This window comes from Salarias fasciatus, chromosome 4 (assembly GCF_902148845.1).
Source record: "Salarias fasciatus chromosome 4, fSalaFa1.1, whole genome shotgun sequence".
Lineage (NCBI taxonomy): Eukaryota > Metazoa > Chordata > Actinopteri > Blenniiformes > Blenniidae > Salarias > Salarias fasciatus.
In genome coordinates, this window is record NC_043748.1 from 7,092,006 (window position 1) to 7,114,852 (window position 22,847).

Consider the following 22,847-nt stretch of genomic DNA (forward strand, 5'->3'; position numbering starts at 1 on the left):
CGCGTTACAGTCATCTCATGTGATCTTAAAAAAAGACCTATAAAGAAAAGGACATTGTGACATTTTCCAGATATGGATTTGCGAGTCGGTGTTTGCTTTGAAAAGATCAAATGAAACACAAATAAGTTACTAAGATATCCTGCGCTTCATAATCTGCAGCGGTCACAGGTCTAAGGAGGGAAACCACTGGAGCAAAGTTTGCAGCACCAGACTGAAACTGCTGCACGAAACAAGCAGACCAAGTGAGCAGCATTACATATTCTCTGCAGATGTAATGATTTTGACTTCACTTTTGACATGTGTTCACTGTTTTGCATGGTATTTTTTGGTCCTATGTATCAGTTTTTCTTGGCTGCATTCTTCTTTCATTGTTCTACTTTTTTTTTGTAATATTTGCTTGCAAAGTTCATCTTTGTTTAGTCCCACACGAACACCATTATTTCTGCTACGATTTGAAAATCTGCTATCTATCTATCTATCTATCTATCTATATATATATATATATATACACACACACACATATATATATATATATATATATATATATATATATGTGTGTGTGTGTGTGTGTGTGTGTGTGTATAAAAACCCTGTATTTTTGTGTTCCCACCCGTTCTAATGAACGCAATCATTTCAATGCTCAACTGACCTTCAGAGAAGAAGTTGGAGGATGTCAGACGTCAGTGCGGTCCATCAGCTGTCCCAGGCGCTAAAAGTTGCGTCGCCGCAGACGAAGGACGTTCTGCGTAAACCTCCTCTGCACCGTGTGACATTGAAAGGGGGGCCTGGCTTGGTCCGAAGGCAAAGTCCCATTTCTGTCCTGATATCACGGCTATCACTTCCCTCTAAAACCTTATTGGAGTGTCCAGACAGATTTATGACCTGTGGAATATTTTAGAGGTCCCTCGAGACAAAAACACCTGAAGTCTTTGAACTGTTCGTTCCAGTGTGATACCACAGTTCTTGTATAATCTATATATTCTTCCACAGGATAACAAATGAGATGACAAATTGATAAGTTAATCTGGTTTCAAATTTTTTCAGTTATATCTTTTTTTTGTGTGGTCATTTCCCTTCAGATATCTATGATTCATTCATCAGGAGGTTAACCTTTGTTCAATCTGATTGTTATTGGCAAAAGGATTGTCTTTGTCTCAGTTTTCCTCACTTTAGTTCCGATAAGAAACGAAAGATCTGGTATGAACAGCCGAGACACTTAAACCACGTTTATTGCAGCCATAAGAACATGCAGAGGTCCTTACAACCAGGTCAACAACTTCAAAGCAACCGGGCTGTGTTTGTAAAAATAGAAGACGATTCTCTTGTCCTTTTGAAACTTAAGCGATTCGCCGTGAATCGTTTGTGTGACGAGATGTGTGAAGACAGAGATAAGACACATTCTTCTGAGAGATAACCTGAAAAAACCAGGTAATTAGTGTGGCAGTGACAAGGAGGAAGATATGTGAAAACACACACACTTCCTTTACTGCAGTACTACTAATGAAACACAGTGAAGAGGATTGACTTTTCTTTTTGTTGATTTTATTGTCTAACAACACACTTCTCAGCTGAAATCATATTTCAACCTGTAATACACAGATTCACTTGCCAAAGAAACCTTATGTGATTATATGCATAAACCACATGATTCAACATATAAAATACAGCAGTAAAAACAAACAACGAACACAATGAAATGTTATCGTGCTCGGAAAGGAGGAAGCACAGGTTTATGAAATCCTGCCCCTCTGCAGTCAGCCTGTTTACATCTTGCTTTTTTCAATAACAAGCTCATAAAATTAAATAACCATAAAACGAAGCAAAACAGCAATCAACAAGTAAATAAACGGATAAATAAACAGATTGCGAAAGCACCTCGTGCATGTTCCGCCCTTCGTCTTCCCATTGTTTGAGCTGTCTCATAGTTGGACTGTGCCTCAGCTCCAAAAATAAAAGTAAAACTATGCAGGCTCATGCTGTACATTGTGTTTATGAATTCAATAAGTGAGAGGAAAGTCAGGATCAATGAGTAATGGACCTGTACGTTTCCGCTGGATTGAGCTGAGCTGCTAAACCTGGAGACGAATATCAGGAGGACAGTGGATCTGTCAGATGGGCCTCTGTTGTTTCCGGAGATAACTTTACATCGATCACAGAGTGCGAAGGACAAAGAAGAGGGGAGGGCCGACTGACTTTGAGAATCTGCGAAATGTGACAAGTATGCAAAGAATGAGACGTAAAGACAGAAGCGGGGGGGTGGGTGAAAACTAATTCATCTATCTTCTGTACTGCTTCACCCACCCTGTGGTTTCAGCCAGTCCCAGCCAACTGGGTGTCAAGTTGGGTCCATCACAGAGCAAAAACAAAGAGACAAGCCTTTCCTCACACCTAAAGTCACCAGTTGATGGTGGAGAACATGCAATCTCTGTAGAGAAAAGCAGCTGATCGAAGAATCAAACCAAGGATGTCCTCCTCACTGTGAAACAAGGGTACAAAGTTCCAACATCCTGTGGAAGATATCAACATTTTAGTACAGACTTTAATAACAGATAGAAATGTGAAATTAAGCTGTAAAGTTTGTCTTTTCTCCACCATAATCTGGCACAGCAATGCTGAAGATCTAAACATGGAGACGTCTCACTTTTACCCCGATTTCACAAGACTCTGTATATCTGCATCAGTATCAGGGCTGTCAAACTTTTGACTTCAGAGTGTATATTTGCGCATATAAATTCTGATGCTAAATATAATAACTTCTGGCGATAACTTCCTTGAAACAAGCATTTTTTGAAAAGGGACACTTGTGTCCAGCAAATTCAGTTTTACTTTTATTCAACATCTTTGAGTTGAATGCTGCAATCTGGTGTATTGTGAATAATTCAGGCTTCACTGAAGGCTACGGGGTGAAACATAACAACAGCACTCATAACAAACTCTGTTCTTCTGTTCTGTTCTTTGGTTGTCAAGCTTGTATAATCATTAATTATGAAATAACAAAACTGCAGAAGTCAGTGAATATGGTGGCACTATGAAGAGACATCTCGTGCATCAGATCATCAATGTGAACGACATAATCGAAATGGAGAGAAACCTGAACTCACCACACAGGAAGGCACAACAAAAGTGTTTTTTAATGGCGATGCCTTTCCAGCTGAACCCTGAAACCACAGCAGCCTGAAGGCTTTGTCCTGCTTCCACGAGCGAGGGATCAGGCGTTTTCAGGCGCGCTGTCCTCCTCAAGCCACACTCCCATTGAAATAGTGCCAAAACTAACTGTGAGCACATCTAGCAGCTGGATCTCGCTATATGGCAGATAAACACACAATGTTTGTGATTGGACTTACGTGGTGTGTGTTTGCACAGGCTTACTGAGCTTTTCTGTAATTAATCACGCTATGTATTCACTGAACCGTTGCGGCCGCATCATATTGTCTCTTTGTGTGTCTGCGTGGGCCGCTCAGCATTGTGAGCATGTGGTTAAATCTGACTGAGGAGCCTATTTAAGAGCCGTGGCAGGCTGTCAGTCAGGGCTGGATGGAAGGTTCCCTCAGCTGTCAGTCAATCCGAAGGCTTCAGCTGTGAAGATTGAACACATTGGCTGTGCACAATATGGAGAAAGTGGTCTTTTTATTGAGTTTATTAGCTGCAGGTAAGTAACTATTTGCATTTTGGAATTATCATACTGAACTTCTTTGAAGATTTTTAAGCTATTTTTACAACTTTCAGGCCGTGTTGCCTCTCAGTCCACCTGTACGAGTCGCCGGTGTCTGGCTGAAATGTTGATCAAGAAAGGTTTACTTTCTCAGCCACAGGATGAATACTGCTTCCACGAGATTAACGTGACATATATGTTCTATGAAACTCTGTCAGTTGTAAGTATTTTCTATGATATCTTAAAACTCCAGTATTTTTGAAGCAGATCAACAGTTTGATCAGTCCGTATGCTCTTATTGACTAATCTGTTTTTAAACAGGATACAAAGAAACTCCATCTGAACTCCCGTCTGGAAGTCACGTTTGTAAGCAGAATGAGACTTTTGAGTTAAGAAACCAACAGAATAAAGCTTAACTGCATCGATTTTGATTTTTTTGATTAGGAGTGGAAGGATCCTGAGCTCATGTGGGACCAAACAGTTTATCCGTATGGTGAAGTGGTTTTGCCAGTGAACAAGGTCTGGACCCCGCGATTCCAAGTGACAAACGCGTAAGCTGATTTCCCGTGAACAGATTTCAGCTGCTGTCACAAATTCAGTTCTCATTTTGAAGTTGAGCCACCTTCCTCTGGTGTGTGTAGAATAGAGACAGACATAAAGCACACTTCCAATGACCTGCTGGTGCGCAGCGACGGCACCCTGCAGCACGAGGTCAGCGTCAGAACGAAGGTGAACTGCGAGGTCAATTTGTTCAATTACCCCTTCGCTTCTGATGAATGTCCCATCGCCATCGATTCCTGGTACGGTTATGGTGAGTTGAAAATACACGATAAATAAGTTTCTAAGTTCACAAATGCAAAATTGAAAGAAACAATGTTTGAGAATGTTGTTTTTCATTCAGAATGTGGCACATTGCTGAATCTTGGTGGACTGGTGTACGTTACTGGCACCCATGGAGACTGGCAAACAGACCGTGTTGAATTAAACAAATACTACGGCTCTGGTTACATCTTGGTAAGCAACTTTTTAATGAAAAGAGACTATGAGAGAGGGTAGAAAAAAATTGTCTCCTCACTAGTGGAGTCCATATAAACCACCGAGTTTGCAAATATCCCAAAAACGTGGGTGTACCAGAAAAGTGTGAGAGTATGTACTATTTTTTAAAATGTATGATAACTTCCCCTTTGTCTCTAAAATGAGGTGTTCTGAATCAACATGCAGCTGATATTCATAATTCTCCATAGAGCAATTAAAGATTAATTGCTATTGACATAGTTATAAATATGTCTTCTTCTGAAAATATAACTGACATGAGGTTTAAAAGTGGTGTAACCTGTGAAGTAGATCATTTATTAGTTTTTAGTAACTGAAATGATAGCAGAGGCCTATATTCATACAAATGTCTTCTTAAACATGCTTCATATTTAACAATTTCACACACAGCAGGCCCTAAAATCGTGTGTTGCGTGGCTCCTCAGGTGGCCCTGAGCATCAAACCGAGCAGCCCCTTCATCACGCTGCAGCTGCCCAGCATACTCATCCTCCTGGCTGACGTGGGGAGCTTTGCTCTTCCGCTCACCGGCGGCGAACGCAACTCCTTCAAAGTGACCCTGGCTCTCAGCTTCACCGTGTTCCTCAACATCCTCAGCGACCAGCTCCCTGGAGACAGCCAGTGTGGCCCCATCATCCGTGAGCCATCCCCCATGGACTGCGCGATCACACACACACACACACACACACACACACACACACACACACACACACACACACACACACACACACACACACACACACACACAGAGGTTGACCAACCCTCTGTCCTACAGGAATCCACTTCTGCGTCTGCCTCGTCCTGCTGGTTGTGAGCATGCTGGTGTCCATGCTGCTGACGCGGGTGGCCAATGAGGGCTGTCTCTTTTTCTGCTGCTGTTTCAAAATGCCGACTTCAAAAGCTAAAAAGGACAAGACAGTCAGTGAAGGTGAGGAGCACGTGCTTGTTCAGTAGCAGCTATCTCAGGGGAGGCACTTGGATTGGGAAACACTGGATGAATGGGAGTGGTTTGGTCTTTGGTGAACTAGAAAAACTCCATTTCTCCTCTTCTAACTGCATCCTAAATCTCTGCAGAAACCACCCCTGACATCGCCGTCGTCCAGCTGACTGAGTCGGAGGAAAGTCAGACTCTCAGAAACGTTTCCAAATTCTTGGATGGTCTCGATGCGGCGGAAACGGAAAAAGAGAGACACCTCGAGATTGCCAACAGGCTGGACAGGATCTTTTTCTGGATCTACTTCATTTGTACCACTGGATACTTTATTGGCATGATGACTGTGATGGCACAATACAAATGTTCTGTGAATCATTTTAGGAGCTGGCAGGTAGCTAATCAAACAAAATGAGCATTCAATCAAATCCCACCATCAGCATAATATGACACATCTGTGCTTTTTTTCAGTAACCTATTAATGTAAATATATGCCTAATAATAATAATCACTCAAAGCCACGCATGCTCTAATGTTCCATTGAGCTTTCGCCAGTTTTCTGACGACACAGAAATGCAAAGACCAGAACTTATACTCATTGATATAAGTATTTCAAATGCAAATAGAAGAGGAAAAAAAAGCCTGTTTAGTGTCGATCCTCTAATCTTGGACGTGCATTTGCTGCCACCTAGTGGCTAAAAACTTGAGCACAGATAGACCACTGTCACTGTTTCAGTCACGATTCTGTTTATATCAGCTATAAAAATCAAAGTCACTGATAAACAACTCAACAGGCAATCAATTATAATGTTTCATATATCAATAAATAGTATCGATGATTTATTGTGATAATTACAAAACCTCGGTCAGCTTATGTAACAGAGGAGTTGGATTAATTTCAACCATTTGAGGACAGGACAGTTTATTCTTTCAAATAAAGCTATTTTAAATTTTTAAAATAAGTGGGGGGAGGGTAAAGTGAAATACTTCAACTTGAGTTTACCAGCAGATAACACTTCCAATGTTCACATTTAAGGATCACTGTAGTTATTTCAGCGCAGACTGAAAACAAAACATACAACAGCAAAACAAAGAATTGTTCCTCTACCACGTTATGACCTTTCCCCCTCCTTCTCTTACTGCTTGATCTCTTACCGACTGTCCCGACTCCTCATGTTTCAGACTTTCTAACTAACCTTTTGTAGTAGTTCTATCACCCAATAGTTTAAATCTCAACATAATCCTTTGTGATGAAGCCATTGTTACAGGGTTTTTTTTTTCCTTTCTTGTTTTCGGTGGAATCATTACCGCGCCACACCGATCTTACTCAGCGTCTTTTCATGTAGCTGACCGGAGGGATAAGAGGCTTTGTTATTTGTTAGGTCATGGGTGTGTCTGTTCGAGAGACGTTCATACAAAGATACAGCCAATTTTTGCCAAAGCCGCTAAATGAGACAGCAAAAAGAGAGATAATGGAAGCCGAGTTAAACTCCCCAAACAAACTTATGCTCTTCTGTTTTGTCAGATTTAATAATCTAACATGATTAACGGCTACAGTGCTGAAGAAGCTGTCTGCACAGTCAGTCACTTTAATCCTTCCATTTTGCCCAGGTATCTTATAACATCAAAAAGATAACACATTATAAAAAAGGTCCCTGAGCACTTCAGTCAGAAAGGCTGTGTAGTGCAGAGGTGAAGTGGACTGATTGTCACCAGAGAGGAATGCTGGAGGAAGGAGTTTAATCCACATTTTAGACCAGGCTTTAAACGTCAAGGCTGACTGTAACTGTGACACACAGAAAATAACTCGACGTGTCGTAAGCAGCAGGTCCAAATATAAGTTTTTTATTTACGTCATGCCGGTAGATTTGAAAGTGTTATTGCATTGGGTAGTCAGGGAGACATCTCAGCATGGAAAATAACAAAACTTTATTTTTCTATTTGTAAAATAGAACAATGACCCAAAACAATGGCGCAAGACCATTGTTTGTATAGCACCAACCCCAAAGATGCTTATTTATTTCTCCATTTCTCTGTATGATATCTCACACTGCCATAACAAGACTTTATTTCCCAAAAAGCATATTCTAATGTTTGATTTCATTAAAGACAGAACTTAGATTGATTAGCAGCCACAGTAAGTCGGCCATACATATATTTATCCCATAAATTATCTTCTCATCTTTTATAATATACAGTTTATATATGACGACTCCTCTCCTCCCTCAGGATTCCCTCAAACCACTGTGAAGCCCTTTGTAGCTCAAGTTCTCTTTAAAAGTTCTGTAAACCCTGAAAAATGAGCAACACCTTTCCAACTGGAACCAAGTGAACATCAATAAAATCATTCACTCTTGTGCTCATGCATTTTGTTGTCCCGAGTCCGCTTCATTCTCAAGAAGTCTCAGTTTCCTTCGCCGCCTGAAGTGAGAAGAGAAAAAAAGTGAAATGAAAAGCATGCAGGAGTCAAATTCAACAAAAATAAAGGTGGAAAGTTAAAATATTAGGATAATAAATTGCATACCTGCTTAAAAATCTGGACGCTGAGGTAGTTCTTTGCAAGTTTTCTGAGGTCGGACTTTCCACCCACCTTACATCTAACATAACCGTAGAGGTTGGCCCATTGTAACACCAGTCCCATTATCACCACGGCCTGAGGGCAACAGCAGGAACAACGACGAAACGTGAACCCATCATTACCTGATATTTACACTGACTGAGATTCGTCCGATGAATGCAGGCAGGAGCTCCGAACTGACCAGCCATTTAATCTTCAAAGAGAAGATGGTGCTGAACACAAAGAACATCCAGAATATCGGACACACGACGAGTCCCAGCCAGAAGATCCGGGAGTCGGCGCTGGAGGTTGTGTCTTTCCCGTCTGTCCACTAAGAAAAAGAACGCAAAAGTTTATTTTATACTTAAAAATAAATGAAACAGCTGTTTGTCTCTGATATTTTCTCCATTGTGTTGGATGACAAAGGGAACAATACGCCCGTTTCATTGTCCTTAGGTAGTCAACAGGGTTATGGAGCTACATTACACACTAGAAAGGATCTGCAGATATCACGAAGGAGTTTATTTTCACAAACTTCAGAAGACAGTTGACTTGTTTTTAGATTGTGTTAAGTCGATAACGCTGACCCCCAAACACAGATTCTTTTTCACAAATTTGTTTTAAAAGAAAAGTAATAAAAAGTACTAAATAGTACAGTTTTGTAGTGATAACCGTCCACTGAAAAGACCTTGGACTGATTTTATGAGGCGTTTACTTTACTTCCTGTTACTGAAAACGTTTTCTTTGGGTTTTTCCCCACAATGGCAAGACTGTTGCTCATCAGGTTCGTTTGATGACACCAAACTGACGGTGGATGTGCCTGTGTGCGTGAATTCTCTTTGTGTGAGCGTCTTTTCCGTGCAGCACGTTGTTTAGCTTTGCTTTCATATGCAATTCCTTTTTTATTACTTGTTTTGCTTTTTTGTTTGCTTTTTAATGATCTCAAAATGAGCTCATGTGTTGGTACATGTGACTTTTTTTTAAAGTTTTTTTAAGGCTTCCTCCTTTTTTTAATGCTACTCTATATTATATAACTAAAACCATCTTGCCTTCCCACTGCATTAGCTGGAATAGACCCCCTTCCTAATGATCTCAAGCAGGGTTAAGGAAATGGATGTTTTTTGTTCTCATGCTGAAATTACTGTAAAAGGTGAGCTCCAGCTTACCTTTTTGGACTCAAATATCCAGTGACTCCTCCCATTTTCATCCACTTGATTCCACCAGCGCAGGCCCACCAACAATCTGCCAGACACATTCTGAAAAACAAGCCCACTTCTTCAGCAATGCACGCATAAAGCACGGTGGTGTATTACTTAGAGGGTTTTGTGACCATAAAATCAGAGTTCAGCTCTCACTGTCAACAGATCTGTGCACTGTGGCGGTCCACTGTTTCTGCATTAGATTAGATTCTTATTTGTCATATACACAAACAAAAGTACGGTAGTGAAATGCAGCTACTGTTCACCAGGCGAATCCAGCAAACAAACAAAGGAACTGAGATTCGAACAGGGGTTGGATGAGTTTTCAAGGAGTTTCGCCTCACAGCGAGAATGTTGTGGGTTCAAATACCAGCTGCAGCCTGTCCTCCCTGTGTATACGTGGGTTTCCTCGCACAAACATGATTGACGGGTTAATTGGTGACCCACAACTGCTCCAGGCTGTCAATGTGAGTGTGTGCGGTTGTGTGTTTGCCCTGTGTCGGGCTGGTGATCGGTCCCATGCACCCTTCCTTTGCTCATTGTCAAATATGAAACACTTTTTGCAGACAAATTTTAGACATTCTCACCTTAACAGTCCAGAAGTCACATGACAGCAGCAGGATGATGGTCACCATGCAGGGGATGAAGCCACTGTTGAAGATGTCACACAGCAAATAAACCAGGATGGCGCTTGATCGGAAGAAGACGTGGAAGAAAGAGGCCACGGGGTGTCTGAAACGCACACGCAGCATTTGAATCATTTGTAGCTTGGTCGATAAAATTAAAAAAAGAGAGAGTGTTGCATATGCAAAGCAGCTCATCCTACTTGATTTTGGACTTGCTTTTGCCGACGGCGTCCAAATCTTCACCAAAAAGCGGAGCGTCTTGGGAGTCCTGAGAATGTCCAAAGAGCAAGGTCAACACGGAGGTAAGTTAAACAATTATTTAAAAAGCAGAAAAAGAAAGAAAAAGCCGGATCACCTGTCGCAGCATTTCGACTGAAGTTACTTCCTTGTGACGTGTTGTAAACAAAACCGAGGTGTGTCCTTAAATTTGCCTGACTGAAAGGTACGTCTTTACAGTCTTTACTATTAAGTGGTGTTATTAAGTGGTATAATAATAATAATAATAATAATAATAATAATAATAATAATAATAATAATAATAATAATAATGATAATAATAATAATGTTGTTGTTGCCGTTATAAAACCGACGCATTTTACACCTTATATGCGTTTAAAGTATTTTATGACCTCGTGTCTTTGTTGTTTGATCATCTCATTTCTTTCATGGTTAATAAGTCTAAATAAGGGTATCAAATGTTTTGGTTTTTACAACTGAACCATTATTCATTAGCTGAACAGATTCAGCTCGACAGCTGTTCTTATAGATATTTATAAATAAAATCAAACAGAAGAACTTGAATAAAATACAGCTTTGTCCTTTTTCTCTAAAATGCTGATTATTTAATGGGCCATTTTCACAGCTCCACTACTTCCTGAAATTAACTGTGCACATTCATTTCCTGTCTTGCATTATTGGCCAAAATGATTAATCCAGGTGTGTCTTGTTGCAGCAGTCTAAACCAGACACACCTGGATTAATCAGTTTGGCCAATAATGTAAGACAGGAAATGAATGTGCACAGCTATTTTCAGGAAGTAGTGAAGCTGTGAAAATACCCCATTAGCATTACATATGAACGGTTTCACTTCCGGTTATGGCGGCTTGGTGACAGAACGTGGTGTCTGAAGAAAGTTTTTCGAAAAACCTACTTCAAGACTGATAAATTACCTCGGAACCTGTGAAACCTTGGAAGAGGTAGTGCAGACCGACATGGCTATCGCGAAGACAAGTGATATACACAACTTAAAATCTTCATTGTGGGCACTACAATTGCAAATGGGCAGTCCTTTTATTTTGTTTTACAAAGGCCTGCATAAACCTGTGTCTTTATAGGGTGGTTGTTTCTGGGCATATCTGGAAACTTCAAAATAAGGATCACAAACAAGCTTATATAAGAATGCCATATCATATCTCTGTATGTCTGTGTATGTTTATGGTATCAGCAGTTGTCTTAGTTGTGTTAAAATCTTATACATAGGCTATCCCTTGGGTGCATGTCCTTAATGTCATGTTGACATGAGAGAGGGAGAGAGAGAGAGGGAGAGAGAGAGAGAGAGAGAGAGAAATTAAGGGTTTTGCTTTTAATTATCCATTCATGCATCCTCTATACTGGTTGATCTGGTTTCAGGTTTAGAGTCACGGGGCTCTGCAGCTGATCTCAGCTAATGACCAGTCCTCACAAGGCAAACACACACAAACACACACAAACACACACGCGCACATGCATTCAAGCAATTCACAAACATCAAATGTCTATAAAATGAAAATTTTTATTGCTTTTATGAAGTATGTACAAAGCTTGAGACAAAAATTAAAAATTGACAAGATCAGCACTTCATTGAATATTTTTCTTCACTGCTAAAAATTACATTTTAAATGCATTAATTGTCAAATGTAGATGCTACAGGATAATAAAACCATCAAAGTGATGATATTCATTCATTTCACAATATGATTTTGTGAAGACAGAAATCTCACAAGGATTCACAGCTTGTGCAAACAGTTTTATCAAGTTGAAATACTTTAATGTGACTCAGTTATGACGTCAGGAAAACCTCAAACAGACTGGCAACCGAGTGCATACGGTAAAAAATACCAAAAGGAAGTCCAATATTGACCACAGCAGCCCACATGTTGAATTTGTAGAACTCCGTCTCTGTGTCGTGGTCAAACTGGGGACGAGCACCAAATGCAGGCATGATCCACAGCTGCGAATGAAAAGAAGGTTTAAATTTAATATTCAGAATTGTAAAGAAAAAGGAAACGGGCAGTAATAGGATTAAAAGAGAGTGAGTACTCACTATGACGTTCCCCAGCAGCAGAAACGCACAGACCTCCTTCAGAATCCGTCGCTTCCACGGGAGCCTGTGTCTGTGCTCTGCTGCATGGCCAGGCAAGTTGTGCGCTGTAGACTCCGGAATGGGTTTTTTAATGTCCATGTCGGCACTCTCAAGACCGTACAGTCCGCTGGGCAATTCTAGCACGCATGGATTTACCACTACAGTATCTTGCTGCACCTCATGGAAGGGCTCCCGATGCAGACCTTCAATCACAAAAAAGTTCTGCAGGCCGAGCTGGATCACCATCAGAATGGCCCAGGTCAGGTTGAGCCTGTTCAGGTGGCCTTTGGCTCCTGTTGCAACCATGGCGACGATTGTGAAATAGCTGATGATAATCTGTCCCAGCGAGGCTCCGGCCAACAACCCCACGTCCAGGCTGCGAGTTGGGTTTTTGTCCGACACGTGCTCTCTGTGATCCACCTTGAAGACTGCGCTGCCGATCGCACTGGCAACGGACATCAGGGTCACGATGACTATGTTGACGACGAAGTGCATCATTATGGCTCTCTCCGTCTTGTCGTCGTCGTCGTGGTGCTCTTTCACCATCTCCATCTCGTACACAATGAAGGTCGCCAAACCTGCCGCCACTAAAAGGATCCCGAGAAGAGGACCGAGGATCACATCCTTCAGGGTAAATTTGATGTTGTGGTGGCCATGCTCGCTTATGACTCGGCCCACGTTTTTCCACATCACGTAGGCCATGGCAGAGGCAAAGAGGCTGTACTCAATGTTGAAAGGGTACAGGTAGTAATAGGCATTCTTGAAAATCTTGCAGGAACCGTGGCTGCACTTGCAGTGGTCGTCTCCGTAACTCGCTGCAAGACAGGAAACAGAGAGAGAAAGGTTAGGTGGCGTTTTTCGGACTGACTGCCTGCGCCCACTAAGATTGCGTCGTCTGACTGAGTTACCTCTTGTAAAGTACGCGCTTCGTTGAGAGGATTTAGTGACGTTGACTGGATATTCAGGAATTTCCGTTTGATGAACAGATTCCTCGGTGACTGCATTCATCCATAAAACTAGATTTGTGGCGAGGGTGAGCATCAGCCCACACCTGAGAAAAACAAGGAAAACAAGGTTAAAGGCCACTTACATAAACATTTAATAAGAAGAAACTGTGGTTTAGTTTAGGAAAAATAACTTGCTTTTACAAAAATAAGAGGCAAAAGAAATAAGTGCCACACTATTAACTTGGTTTATTTTTTTTTAAACAATTGCGCAACACCATCAAAAAATACAACATGAATAACATACCGTGAAATGTTCCTTTGTAGCTGCACACAGTCTTTGGCATGTGCCCACAAGAAGCAGGTCTGAAAATAAATATCACATAAATCTCAATATTTTGTGACTATCAAAATCACCATTCTCACTTTTTCTCTTAAAAACAAAATTCACCTGCACGATGATGAAGACGAGTTGCACCACAGGCGAGGCAACTTTCACCGCAGAATCACAGTGGAGGTATCCCACGTAGCTGGCAATCTTGAAAATATTCATCAGAATACTGAGGATCCCAAAAAGAACAAGTCCTCCTGAAAGAGAGAGAAGCAAATCATTAAACTATTGAGGAAGTTCTCTGGGAATTAAAAAAAAAAAATCAATCCTAAATGGGTTGGATGTTTGCTTACCCCGAAGCCACACGGGCCCAGCGTGACCATCCCTGAAAACCACAGCATTCTCTTGCCTGGCCGTGTAGACGCTGTAGTAGATCATCCAGATGGAGGTGAGGAGGACGAGGATGATGAGGAAAACCTGCACGTCGGGGCCGCTGATGTTCACGTTGTTGTACGCGCTGCCGCTGACCAGGGCACAGCCCAGGATGAGGATGTTCAGACAGATGATCCCGGACAGCATCCATCCCCAGTTCCTCGGCCGCTCCCTGGCGACTTCGGCCTCCGATCCTCCCAGGTCCGGATCAGAGGAGCTCTCCGTCTGATTGGGAGCGTTGATGTTGTTGGACAGGTGGACCCCTTCCGTCTCTGTGCCTTTGATCGTCATCCTGCGGGGTTCACACAGATTCTTGGAGTTCATACAGTTGCAGTCATTGTTGTTGAGACTCATCTTGTCCCTGCGGTAAGATCCCTCCACAAGTGAGTAGCTGCTGCATCTGGTCCCAAATGAGACATGGCAGGTTTAACAGCTACACCCATTCACCGGCTAAAGAAAGGGCCCGCCCAGATGAAACCTTCCCCTGAATACTAAATCAGCATAAATGCTACCCTGCTGGTCCGACACAAAAGGTCTGACAAAACAGGTGTTTTTTTGTTTTGTTTTGTTGTTTTCCTGTGTTTTTGGTTTCAGGGTTTCTTTAAAAAAGTACATGCATATAAAAGTCAGTCTAATGCAATAGAGCAACTTCGTTAACTTTCTCCACATCTAATAAAACACTCAAGACAGTTAAAACAGATCAAATTAAATCAGAACTCCAGCTGTCTGCGACAAAACCTAACATTCATGCAGCCCAAAGAAGAAGTTTCAGGGTATCGGTGATCTTACCTGATGCCGTCTGGTTCTGAGGGAGGTCCGAGCTGTCGTGACTTATATATACGCCTCCAAACATGTGGAAGTTTACGGTACGGGGAATCGTAAATGTCAATAAATCTGTTGTGAACAACATCACATGATGACCAAACACAGCATGTTTTGCGCAAAATATCCCTGCAAAGTTCAAAAGACGTTTCCAGGAAAAGCCTTTTCTCATGACCTCCAAAATACAGTAACCGGTTCTTTTCCAGATTAACAGCAAAATTTGTTGATATTACAAAAACACAATTTCACGCGTGCCGTTTGTTCTCAAAACTTTTACTTAATTGCTCAAAATACAAGCTCGACGACAGAGATGAATGTGTGACGTAAATGCCGAGGACCATTTTTCCATCGTCTCGCTGGATTTCTAAGAATTTCAAAGTTTTAGTCACTTTATTTTTCATTTTCTGGAAATTTGACCCTCTTTCGGGCTGCTGCCGAACACATGCAGTTCAGGCTCTTGACCAAGATCAGCAGACGTTACTTTCTTGTGTTTTTTTTATTCAGTAGTTTCTTCAGGATACTTCAGGTTCTTTAATTAAGAGTTGTTGTTTTATGCTGTGCACCCTAATTTTTATAGGCATAGCTTATTATAAGCTTTGTCACTGGCCTTTGCCCGTTGTCACGTAGACATTAGACCTGTAATGTGTCGAACAACTTGTCACCTGTGCAACTTAATTTTGATAACTTCCTAGGTAGTATATTATTTTCATCAGGGTGGGGCTGAAAGCAGGGTTTCTTCTTCATTGCAACACTCCATTGTTGAGCCATCGTGAAACCATGTGCTGTGTGCGCTCCTGTTTCCTCCCAGTGAAGGAAAGTGTGAGGGAGAACAATAGATGATTGAACCGCACAAGGAAAATACCTGCAGAGAGATTCTGGTTCTTCCCTGTGTGCTTGTCAGTAGTCATAACTTCTGGGTAATGGTTTGCTATTTGCACATATTTCCTGATGTTCTGCTTTTTCCAAATCACACATCAGTGAATGTTTTTGTCTTGTTTTGATTTTCTGTAAGATATACTGTTTAAGGAACAAGCTTGGATATAAAACTAAACTTTTATATATCCCCATTTGTTATATTGTTCTCATAAGAGTCAATTCAATTTATTTATTTAATTAACCTTTATTTATACAGGTGGGCCCCACTGAGACCCAGGGTGTCATTTTCAATATTTCTGTTTTATGTAGCTTTTATTTCAGTTTCTCACAATGACATGTATACAGGTGTAAAGTGAACTCGAAGACAATAATTCCAATCATACACTTTGAGTTCAGGTTTTGTTGCTGATGAGATTGTTTTGTGTGAACACTCCTACAGGACAGACAGACAGAGACAAGTTAATTCACAAAGTCACAAAGGCTGAATTCAATTTATCCTGACAAATAATGATACCAATTAAAAAAAAAAAAAGATTATTTTATATTTTGGGGGGTAAATATTCTATCAATACTTTCTGAACAGTGTTGGTTTTACGCGCAGTCCCCAGCTGAATGATGTGTTTTGGACCACCTCGGCCACCGGGAGCACTGTTCGCCTCTCGGTGCGCCTCGCCTCTGCGTCCCTGGATACCGTCGCCGCTCCGCCGGCGCTCCTCCACCGACCAGGAGCGCTTCCCCCGGGCTCTGCGTGAAGCTGAAAACACGGTCCGCCTCAGTCGGTCAGCCCCCATCGCCGCCGCCGCCGCCATGCTGCTGGCGGTGTTCGCACAGCGGAATGGAGTCGAGCAGGGAGCCTTAAACGCGCGCCATGAATGACAGGTACCACAAAGCGGCCCGGGACGGCTACCTGGACCTGCTGAAGGAGGCGACCCGCAAGGACCTGAACGCACAGGACGAGGATGGCATGACACCGACGCTATGGGCCGCTTATCACGGCAACCTGGAGGCTCTGCGGCTGATCGTGGGCCGGGGGTGGGTATGAAAGCACCGGGACGCTCGTGCGCCTTAAGAATTCACATACATCCTCTTCTTTACGCACAACATGCATGAACAGAGGGAACATTTATGCTGTCTGTCAGTTTCAAAAACATAATAATGTGTATGAAGCAAAGCAATTTAAATGGAAAAAAAAAATCCAGAATGTCCATCTAATTAAAAAAGTGCAGCCTCTAAAGTAACCATACACCACGAGCCATATAGGTCACTGTTTGCAGGGTTGCATCAGTTTCAGCTTAACCCGGTTTGAAGAGGACCTTCATACACAGTGTTCCTTGGCTTCGATCCCTGCTTAAAACAATGTACGGAAACTTATATGATTGTATTTTAATCCTGGGAGTGGTGCATCTCTAAAATACTTCTGCAGTTAATATCCTGGACTCACGTGAACGCAGCATGCCAGTGCGTTTGTGCTCCAATAATACTGCTCCAATAACACATTTAATCTGCTGGTGCTTACATGTTGGAATTATGTACAATTCATGGAAATCCTCCTGGATTTTTGTAATATTGCAATGGCTTATTATCACCACAACATCATCAGCTGAACATGTTTATAAATTCATGATGACAAAATACAGTTTGACATTTGGGACTGTTAATTGGACACGATTCAAAGCCTCCATACCCTGGGCTAACTGCAGCTGTTCAGGGTGATCAAAATCAGTAGTTTTATGTCTATTCTAATTTCCAAAATATGCATGTGTAATATATATATATATATATATATATATATATATATATATATATATATATATATATATATATATATATATATATATATGTATGTATATACATATACATATACATACATACATACATACATACATATATATATATATATATATATATATATATATATATATATATATATATAATTTTCTTAAAAGAAAGCTGTCTAGGAGTTACTTATTTTGATAATTAATTTCAAAGGAGAATTACGGAATTACGAGTGGATAACATATTTTCAGAAGGCTGTTTACTAGTGGCATAGTATTCAACAATGATTGGGATTTACTCTCAACTGCCAGTTCCTCATCATGTCAGGCTGAGCTGCTTTGCATGCCAGCAAGAGTAGAAAGGATCCATTATGAATCTGAATAATTGTGCAGATCTGAATGAGAGCGGCATCCTCCATCAAATCATTAAAAGCAAACTACAACAACTGAGGATGTTTTGGGAATTTAGGGTGTTTTTTTAAGGTTTTTCTGAAGCACATCAGCTGCACATCAAAGAAAGCTCTCAGCTGCTATGTGATAAATTCAGTAATTCCCATGAAATATGTTTTAATGAGGCTGCAGGGGTGTTCATCTGCTTGGCACGCAGTTTGTCTCTGTTGATAGCCGCAGACATAAAGTACTGATTGACACCAGGTTTAAACATTCAGTAGTAATGGCAGTCGTAACTCAGACATGCGAGACCCGGAGATATAAAGAAAAGAAGTTTAATGCCGCTCAAACAGTTTCATGGGAAAGACGCCATGTCTGCTATATTTGGCAAGTATACAGCATCGGGTGACCTGCAGTAAAATCAAGCTGTCACGGGCAGCGAGGATGCAAACAGCCGCGGACGTGATAAAGAGCTGGCTTGGATTAAGTGAGCAGACCTATCACAGCTGTGGTCAGCATTTTACTGGGATGCACATAAATTTTGACACATAAAGCTATCATGGTAGAAGTTCCCCCCCGTCAGGAAAAACATATTTGAGCACCGATGGTGATAATTCATCACAATGGGAAAACCGAACATGGCTAATTCCTGTTTATTGTTCTGAGCCGATATATAACCTTTTATGTTGCTTTACCGCGTCCTGGAGATAAGAGGACATAAATCAAGAATTTTGTGTAGCAGCTCTGCCCTCATTTCTGATATTGACTGACATGTTTGCTCTTAATCCAGCCAAGAATAAAAGAACAGAGGGCTGAAATCAGACTTCCTTAATCGCTGTGTGAGCTGGATCCGATGGATCTGACACACATTCGTCATGAAAACCTCACAACACCTGCCATCAATAATACATATGCACTTCCACAGTAGCTTCTTGTCCATCGCATCAAATATTCAGCAGTCTGTATGTGGCTACATTTGGAGGACAAGGACAAGACGGTTGAGCAAACACGTAAATACAAGGAAGAATAAATAAATACTTGAAGAATCTACTATAGGAGGAAAAAATGAACAGGTGAAACTTTTGAGTAAGTTAAGCTCAATTTATTGCCATGTTCACAAAGATGCCGCATATTGTGAAAAAAAAAGATTTTCTTTAAATATTATGAATTATCTACAAGTTACATAGAAAATAGTCATACTAACAAAAGAAATTCACTCATTCATTAGTAATTTTTGGTAAATTGGAATTTCTGATGGTGGGAAAGACATATATACAATATTTTGACCTCATGGACTTGAGTTCGTCAGTGTGTCACACGGAATGTTTTGGCTCCAGGAATTCAGTGTGAGATCAACAGCTACGGACAATGGAGTTTTTAGAGTCAGGCACAGCCTAGGTGGCCTTCCCTTGAAACAAGATCCAGGTAGCGCGGTGGCGGTGCTGGCAGGCCTGCGGTCATGTTACAGTCAGCAACAGCGCATTGCACGTAAAGGTAACTCTCAGGTCGGGGAATGTCCTCGAAGGGGAAATGTGTCCTATATTGGTGGTCAGGGTACTCTGTGTCAGGCAGAATCTATTGAGAAGGATTGTTTTTTTTTTAAAGATAGATCATCTTATTTTTTAAAAGCCTTAAAAAAAAACAGTTTCAACAGAAGTGTATATGTCATGTTTGTAATTTAAATTATTAAACAAGGTCTCATTAACACCCATGCCTTGCCGGTCAGGGTTTAAAGCAGATTCAAGAAAGTGCATGGTTACTCGACTGAGTCATCTGAACTGCAGCCAAGAAGAACGCAACCTCCTAGCATAATATGCGTCACCGTCTTATCCAGGATTCAAATATTTATTCAGTGATTTAGCCTTCAAAGGTTGTATGTTATATCTTTCTGTGTGCAGAGGAAACCCAGACAAGTGCGACATCTGGGGAAACACACCCCTCCACCTCGCCGCCGCCAATGGTCACCTCAACTGCATTTTCTTCCTGGTGTCCTTCGGGGCCAACATATGGTGCCTGGACAACGACTACCACACGCCGCTGGACATGGCCGCCACGAAGAACCACATGGATTGCGTCCGATACCTGGACTCCATTGCTACCAAGCAAACAGGCCTCAATCCGAAGCTGATCAACAAGCTGAAGGACCGGGCGTTCCGCGACGCCGAGCGGCGGATCAAGGCGTGCGTGAAGATGCAGAAGAAGCACCACAAACGGATGGAGCGAAAGTTTCACAAGGAGGCGTCCGAGGCGTCGGCGTCTGATGTAATGAGCTTCTCCAGTTACAGCAGCAGCTCCCTCAGCCACAAACTACGCAACTTTAGCACAGCCACTGCCAGTGTGCCATATTCCCAGGTTAGGATTTTTATCCGTTCAGTGTTCAAGGTTTGAGTTTGTGTTGTTTTTGTACAACTGATGTGTTTGATATTGCTGTTGTGCTAGGCGACTCTCCACGCCACAAACCGGGGCAAAACAAAGATCCAGAAGAAGCTGGAGAAGCGGAAACAAGGAGATGGCACCTTTAAAATCTACGAAGATGGGAGGAAGAGCGTGCGCTCCCTCTCCGGACTTCAGCTGGGAAATGATGTCATGTTTGTCAAACAGGGGACCTACGTCAACCCGAACCAGCGCGGCCGCCGCAACGTCCGCGACATGTTCCCCAGAGACAACGACGACGCCATCTCACGTGCCATGAGCGAGCCCGACCTCCACGGGACGGACGTGGATTACTCTGAGATCAGCACCGACTCCGGACACGATTCCCTGTTCAACCGGCCGGGCCTGGGCACCATGGTCTTCAGGAGGAACTACGTCAGCGGGGGGTTGTTTGATCTGGGCGGCCGAGACGCGACCAGCGAGAGTCAGTCGCATCACAACGTGCGTTTACGGAGTCGGCTGCAGCAGTACCCCAGCATGGACGAGGACAGCATTGGCAGTGCGCGCAGCCTTCAGGAGAGGAACCGGGAAGAGCTGCCGTGGGAGGAAGTAGAGTTAGGGCTGGATGACGACGACGAGCCAGACACCAGCCCTCTGGAGGTCTTCCTCGCCTCTCAGAGCATGAGTGAGTTTTATTCCATTTTCAGGCGGGAGAAGATTGATCTTGAAGCGCTGCTGTTGTGCTCTGACCATGACCTGAAAAGTATCCACATTCCCTTGGGGCCGAGGAAGAAGATCCTAGATGCATGCAGCAGGCGGCTGGAGACGATCGACGACCCTGACAGCATTGAAGACACTGAACTGTGAGTATTCCTGCAGTCGACTGTTGATTACACCTCCCATGTTTTCATAAATGCACACCAAAACCATCTCATCTCATTCATAAAAGTCCATGAAACTTTCGCCTTTAGTTGCCTTCATCAGCAGAACATGCTGTCAAACATGAGTCCAGACGGTCACCCCAGAGAAGCAATCACTGCCAAGTTTCATTTGAATTATCTTAATACAGACAGAAATGGCAGTAAATGGAAACATTCCAAACCTAATTTAAGTTTAAACATCAGCTCTTCAAATATGCAATGACTTTATGTATTGATTTATGTGATTGACTAGAATCTGGAGCAGATACAACAATGAGTCACAGCACTATGGTCCAGAGGATGTCTTCATCTTTGGGTGTAAATACAAAGAGATACAGACAGCCATTTAATGATGAGAGCAGGTTTGATTAGTGTCACAGTACTGCCAGACCCGTTGCTCTGGTGTTACCAGTCTGCAGAGCTCAGTATCTGTTGAAAATGGCTGAAGGAAGGAGAAGCAGTGATAGAGCCCTTTGTTCCTTTATGCATGTGGGGAGTGAAGGCTGATCCAACAGACAAGGTCTAGTATTGCTCAAAATATTGCAGAAGGCTTTGATTAAAAAAAAAGGACTTAGGAATTGACAGTGTTTCACAATTTGTTCGCATTTTTAGACTTGTAGTTTGTTTTTTGTTGTTGTTGTTAAGATGCATCTACTGCAAAAATGATTCACGTAACAGTCATTTACAAGCACGGCTTTCTTTTTTTCTTCTCCTCTTCATTCTGTTCTGCAGATAATAAAAGTGGTGGATGGTCATCCCACTGTGCGCTCAACCAGCCTTAAAGGTCAGTGAGGCGCTGTGGAGTGAATGTCACATATGAGCAGGAAGGACATCGTGATTTAGCTCTGCTGTTAGCTCGGTGGTAACAAAGCAGAAAGGACACTGTCGGGATGAATATGTCAAGCAAAAAGAGACGAGTGCAAGACTCGTTCGGAAGAGGATTCCTTTACAGTGACTTGTTAGCATGGGAACGTCGCTGTAAATATCTCTTGGGGCCGGTTGGCCGGTCGGAGTCCCCCCTCCTCCCTCCGCGCTGCCTGGATTCACAAAGTGAAAGACAATTATCAGAGTGCATTGATGTGCGGTGTCATTGTGCGCTATGCGGCGCCGCTAACAGAGAGTTGATTGTTGGGTCTGTGGCCCCTGAACATGTTTTCCCCTGTGGGGTAAGCCTCGCCTCCTCATGTGCCTGCATCGCTTGTGCCTGTGCGTTTGCTCAAACCTGTCGTTTATCGTTCGAACCCCAGCAAGAACTCTTTCAGTAACACCCATTTGAGCAGCGTTCACATTTTGAATATGGTTCATTGCTAAATACAGCCAAGTGTGTATTGAGGTCACTTTTCTGATTTACTGCAGTATTGTAAACTGTGTGAAAACACAGAGCTGTTTATTTGTATTTTATTGCAATGTGACATTTTATATGACCTTAAACCGACACTGAAAATTGTATTACCTTTTGTGCACCACTCCTCAGTTAGTCTGATATTTCTCCAACAGTCTCTACCTTTTCTATTTTTTGATAGCATCGTCTGCACAGTAACATATGTTATGTCACAGCTATCTTTAACAAGTGTATGTGGATTTTTCTGTAAATAAAATGTAAGTACTAACATTTTCCAATTATTTT

At 42.1% G+C, this 22,847-nt stretch overlaps 4 protein-coding genes across 5 annotated transcripts; 2 read left to right on the top strand and 2 right to left on the bottom strand.

The window, feature by feature from the left end:
• The first annotated feature begins 3,541 nt into the window (after nucleotides 1–3,541).
• LOC115386768 (5-hydroxytryptamine receptor 3A-like) lies at nucleotides 3,542–7,995 on the top strand. The gene is made up of 9 exons (XM_030089237.1): nucleotides 3,542–3,649; nucleotides 3,727–3,872; nucleotides 3,974–4,018; nucleotides 4,097–4,203; nucleotides 4,294–4,463; nucleotides 4,554–4,666; nucleotides 5,131–5,341; nucleotides 5,479–5,631; nucleotides 5,778–7,995. Exons 1-9 carry the CDS (start codon nucleotides 3,610–3,612, stop codon nucleotides 6,047–6,049), a joined length of 1,257 nt encoding a protein of 418 aa, XP_029945097.1. The 5' UTR covers nucleotides 3,542–3,609; the 3' UTR covers nucleotides 6,050–7,995.
• On the bottom strand, nucleotides 7,541–10,410 carry LOC115387211 (Golgi apparatus membrane protein TVP23 homolog B). The gene is made up of 7 exons (XM_030089825.1): nucleotides 10,372–10,410; nucleotides 10,217–10,284; nucleotides 9,978–10,122; nucleotides 9,358–9,447; nucleotides 8,394–8,522; nucleotides 8,159–8,287; nucleotides 7,541–8,055 (listed from the first exon to the last, which is right to left on the bottom strand). The coding sequence occupies exons 1-7, from the start codon at nucleotides 10,381–10,383 to the stop codon at nucleotides 8,029–8,031; spliced, it is 600 nt and encodes a 199-aa protein (XP_029945685.1). The 5' UTR covers nucleotides 10,384–10,410; the 3' UTR covers nucleotides 7,541–8,028.
• Nucleotides 10,411–11,767: 1,357 nt separating this feature from the next.
• Nucleotides 11,768–14,482, bottom strand: otop2 (otopetrin 2). The gene is made up of 6 exons (XM_030090631.1): nucleotides 13,986–14,482; nucleotides 13,753–13,889; nucleotides 13,609–13,667; nucleotides 13,266–13,408; nucleotides 12,319–13,172; nucleotides 11,768–12,225 (listed from the first exon to the last, which is right to left on the bottom strand). Exons 1-6 carry the CDS (start codon nucleotides 14,416–14,418, stop codon nucleotides 12,055–12,057), a joined length of 1,797 nt encoding a protein of 598 aa, XP_029946491.1. The 5' UTR covers nucleotides 14,419–14,482; the 3' UTR covers nucleotides 11,768–12,054.
• A 1,977-nt stretch (nucleotides 14,483–16,459) lies between these two features.
• ush1ga (Usher syndrome 1Ga (autosomal recessive)) lies at nucleotides 16,460–22,832 on the top strand. 2 transcript variants are annotated; one of them, XM_030090565.1, is made up of 4 exons: nucleotides 16,460–16,794; nucleotides 19,826–20,279; nucleotides 20,367–21,163; nucleotides 21,953–22,832. In XM_030090565.1, the coding sequence occupies exons 1-4, from the start codon at nucleotides 16,631–16,633 to the stop codon at nucleotides 21,954–21,956; spliced, it is 1,419 nt and encodes a 472-aa protein (XP_029946425.1). In that variant the 5' UTR covers nucleotides 16,460–16,630; the 3' UTR covers nucleotides 21,957–22,832. The 2 variants fall into 2 exon arrangements, with proteins under 2 accessions (XP_029946425.1, XP_029946426.1); XM_030090566.1 differs by lacking the exon at nucleotides 21,953–22,832 and having other exon boundaries at nucleotides 20,367–21,167.
• The last annotated feature ends 15 nt before the right edge of the window (nucleotides 22,833–22,847 follow it).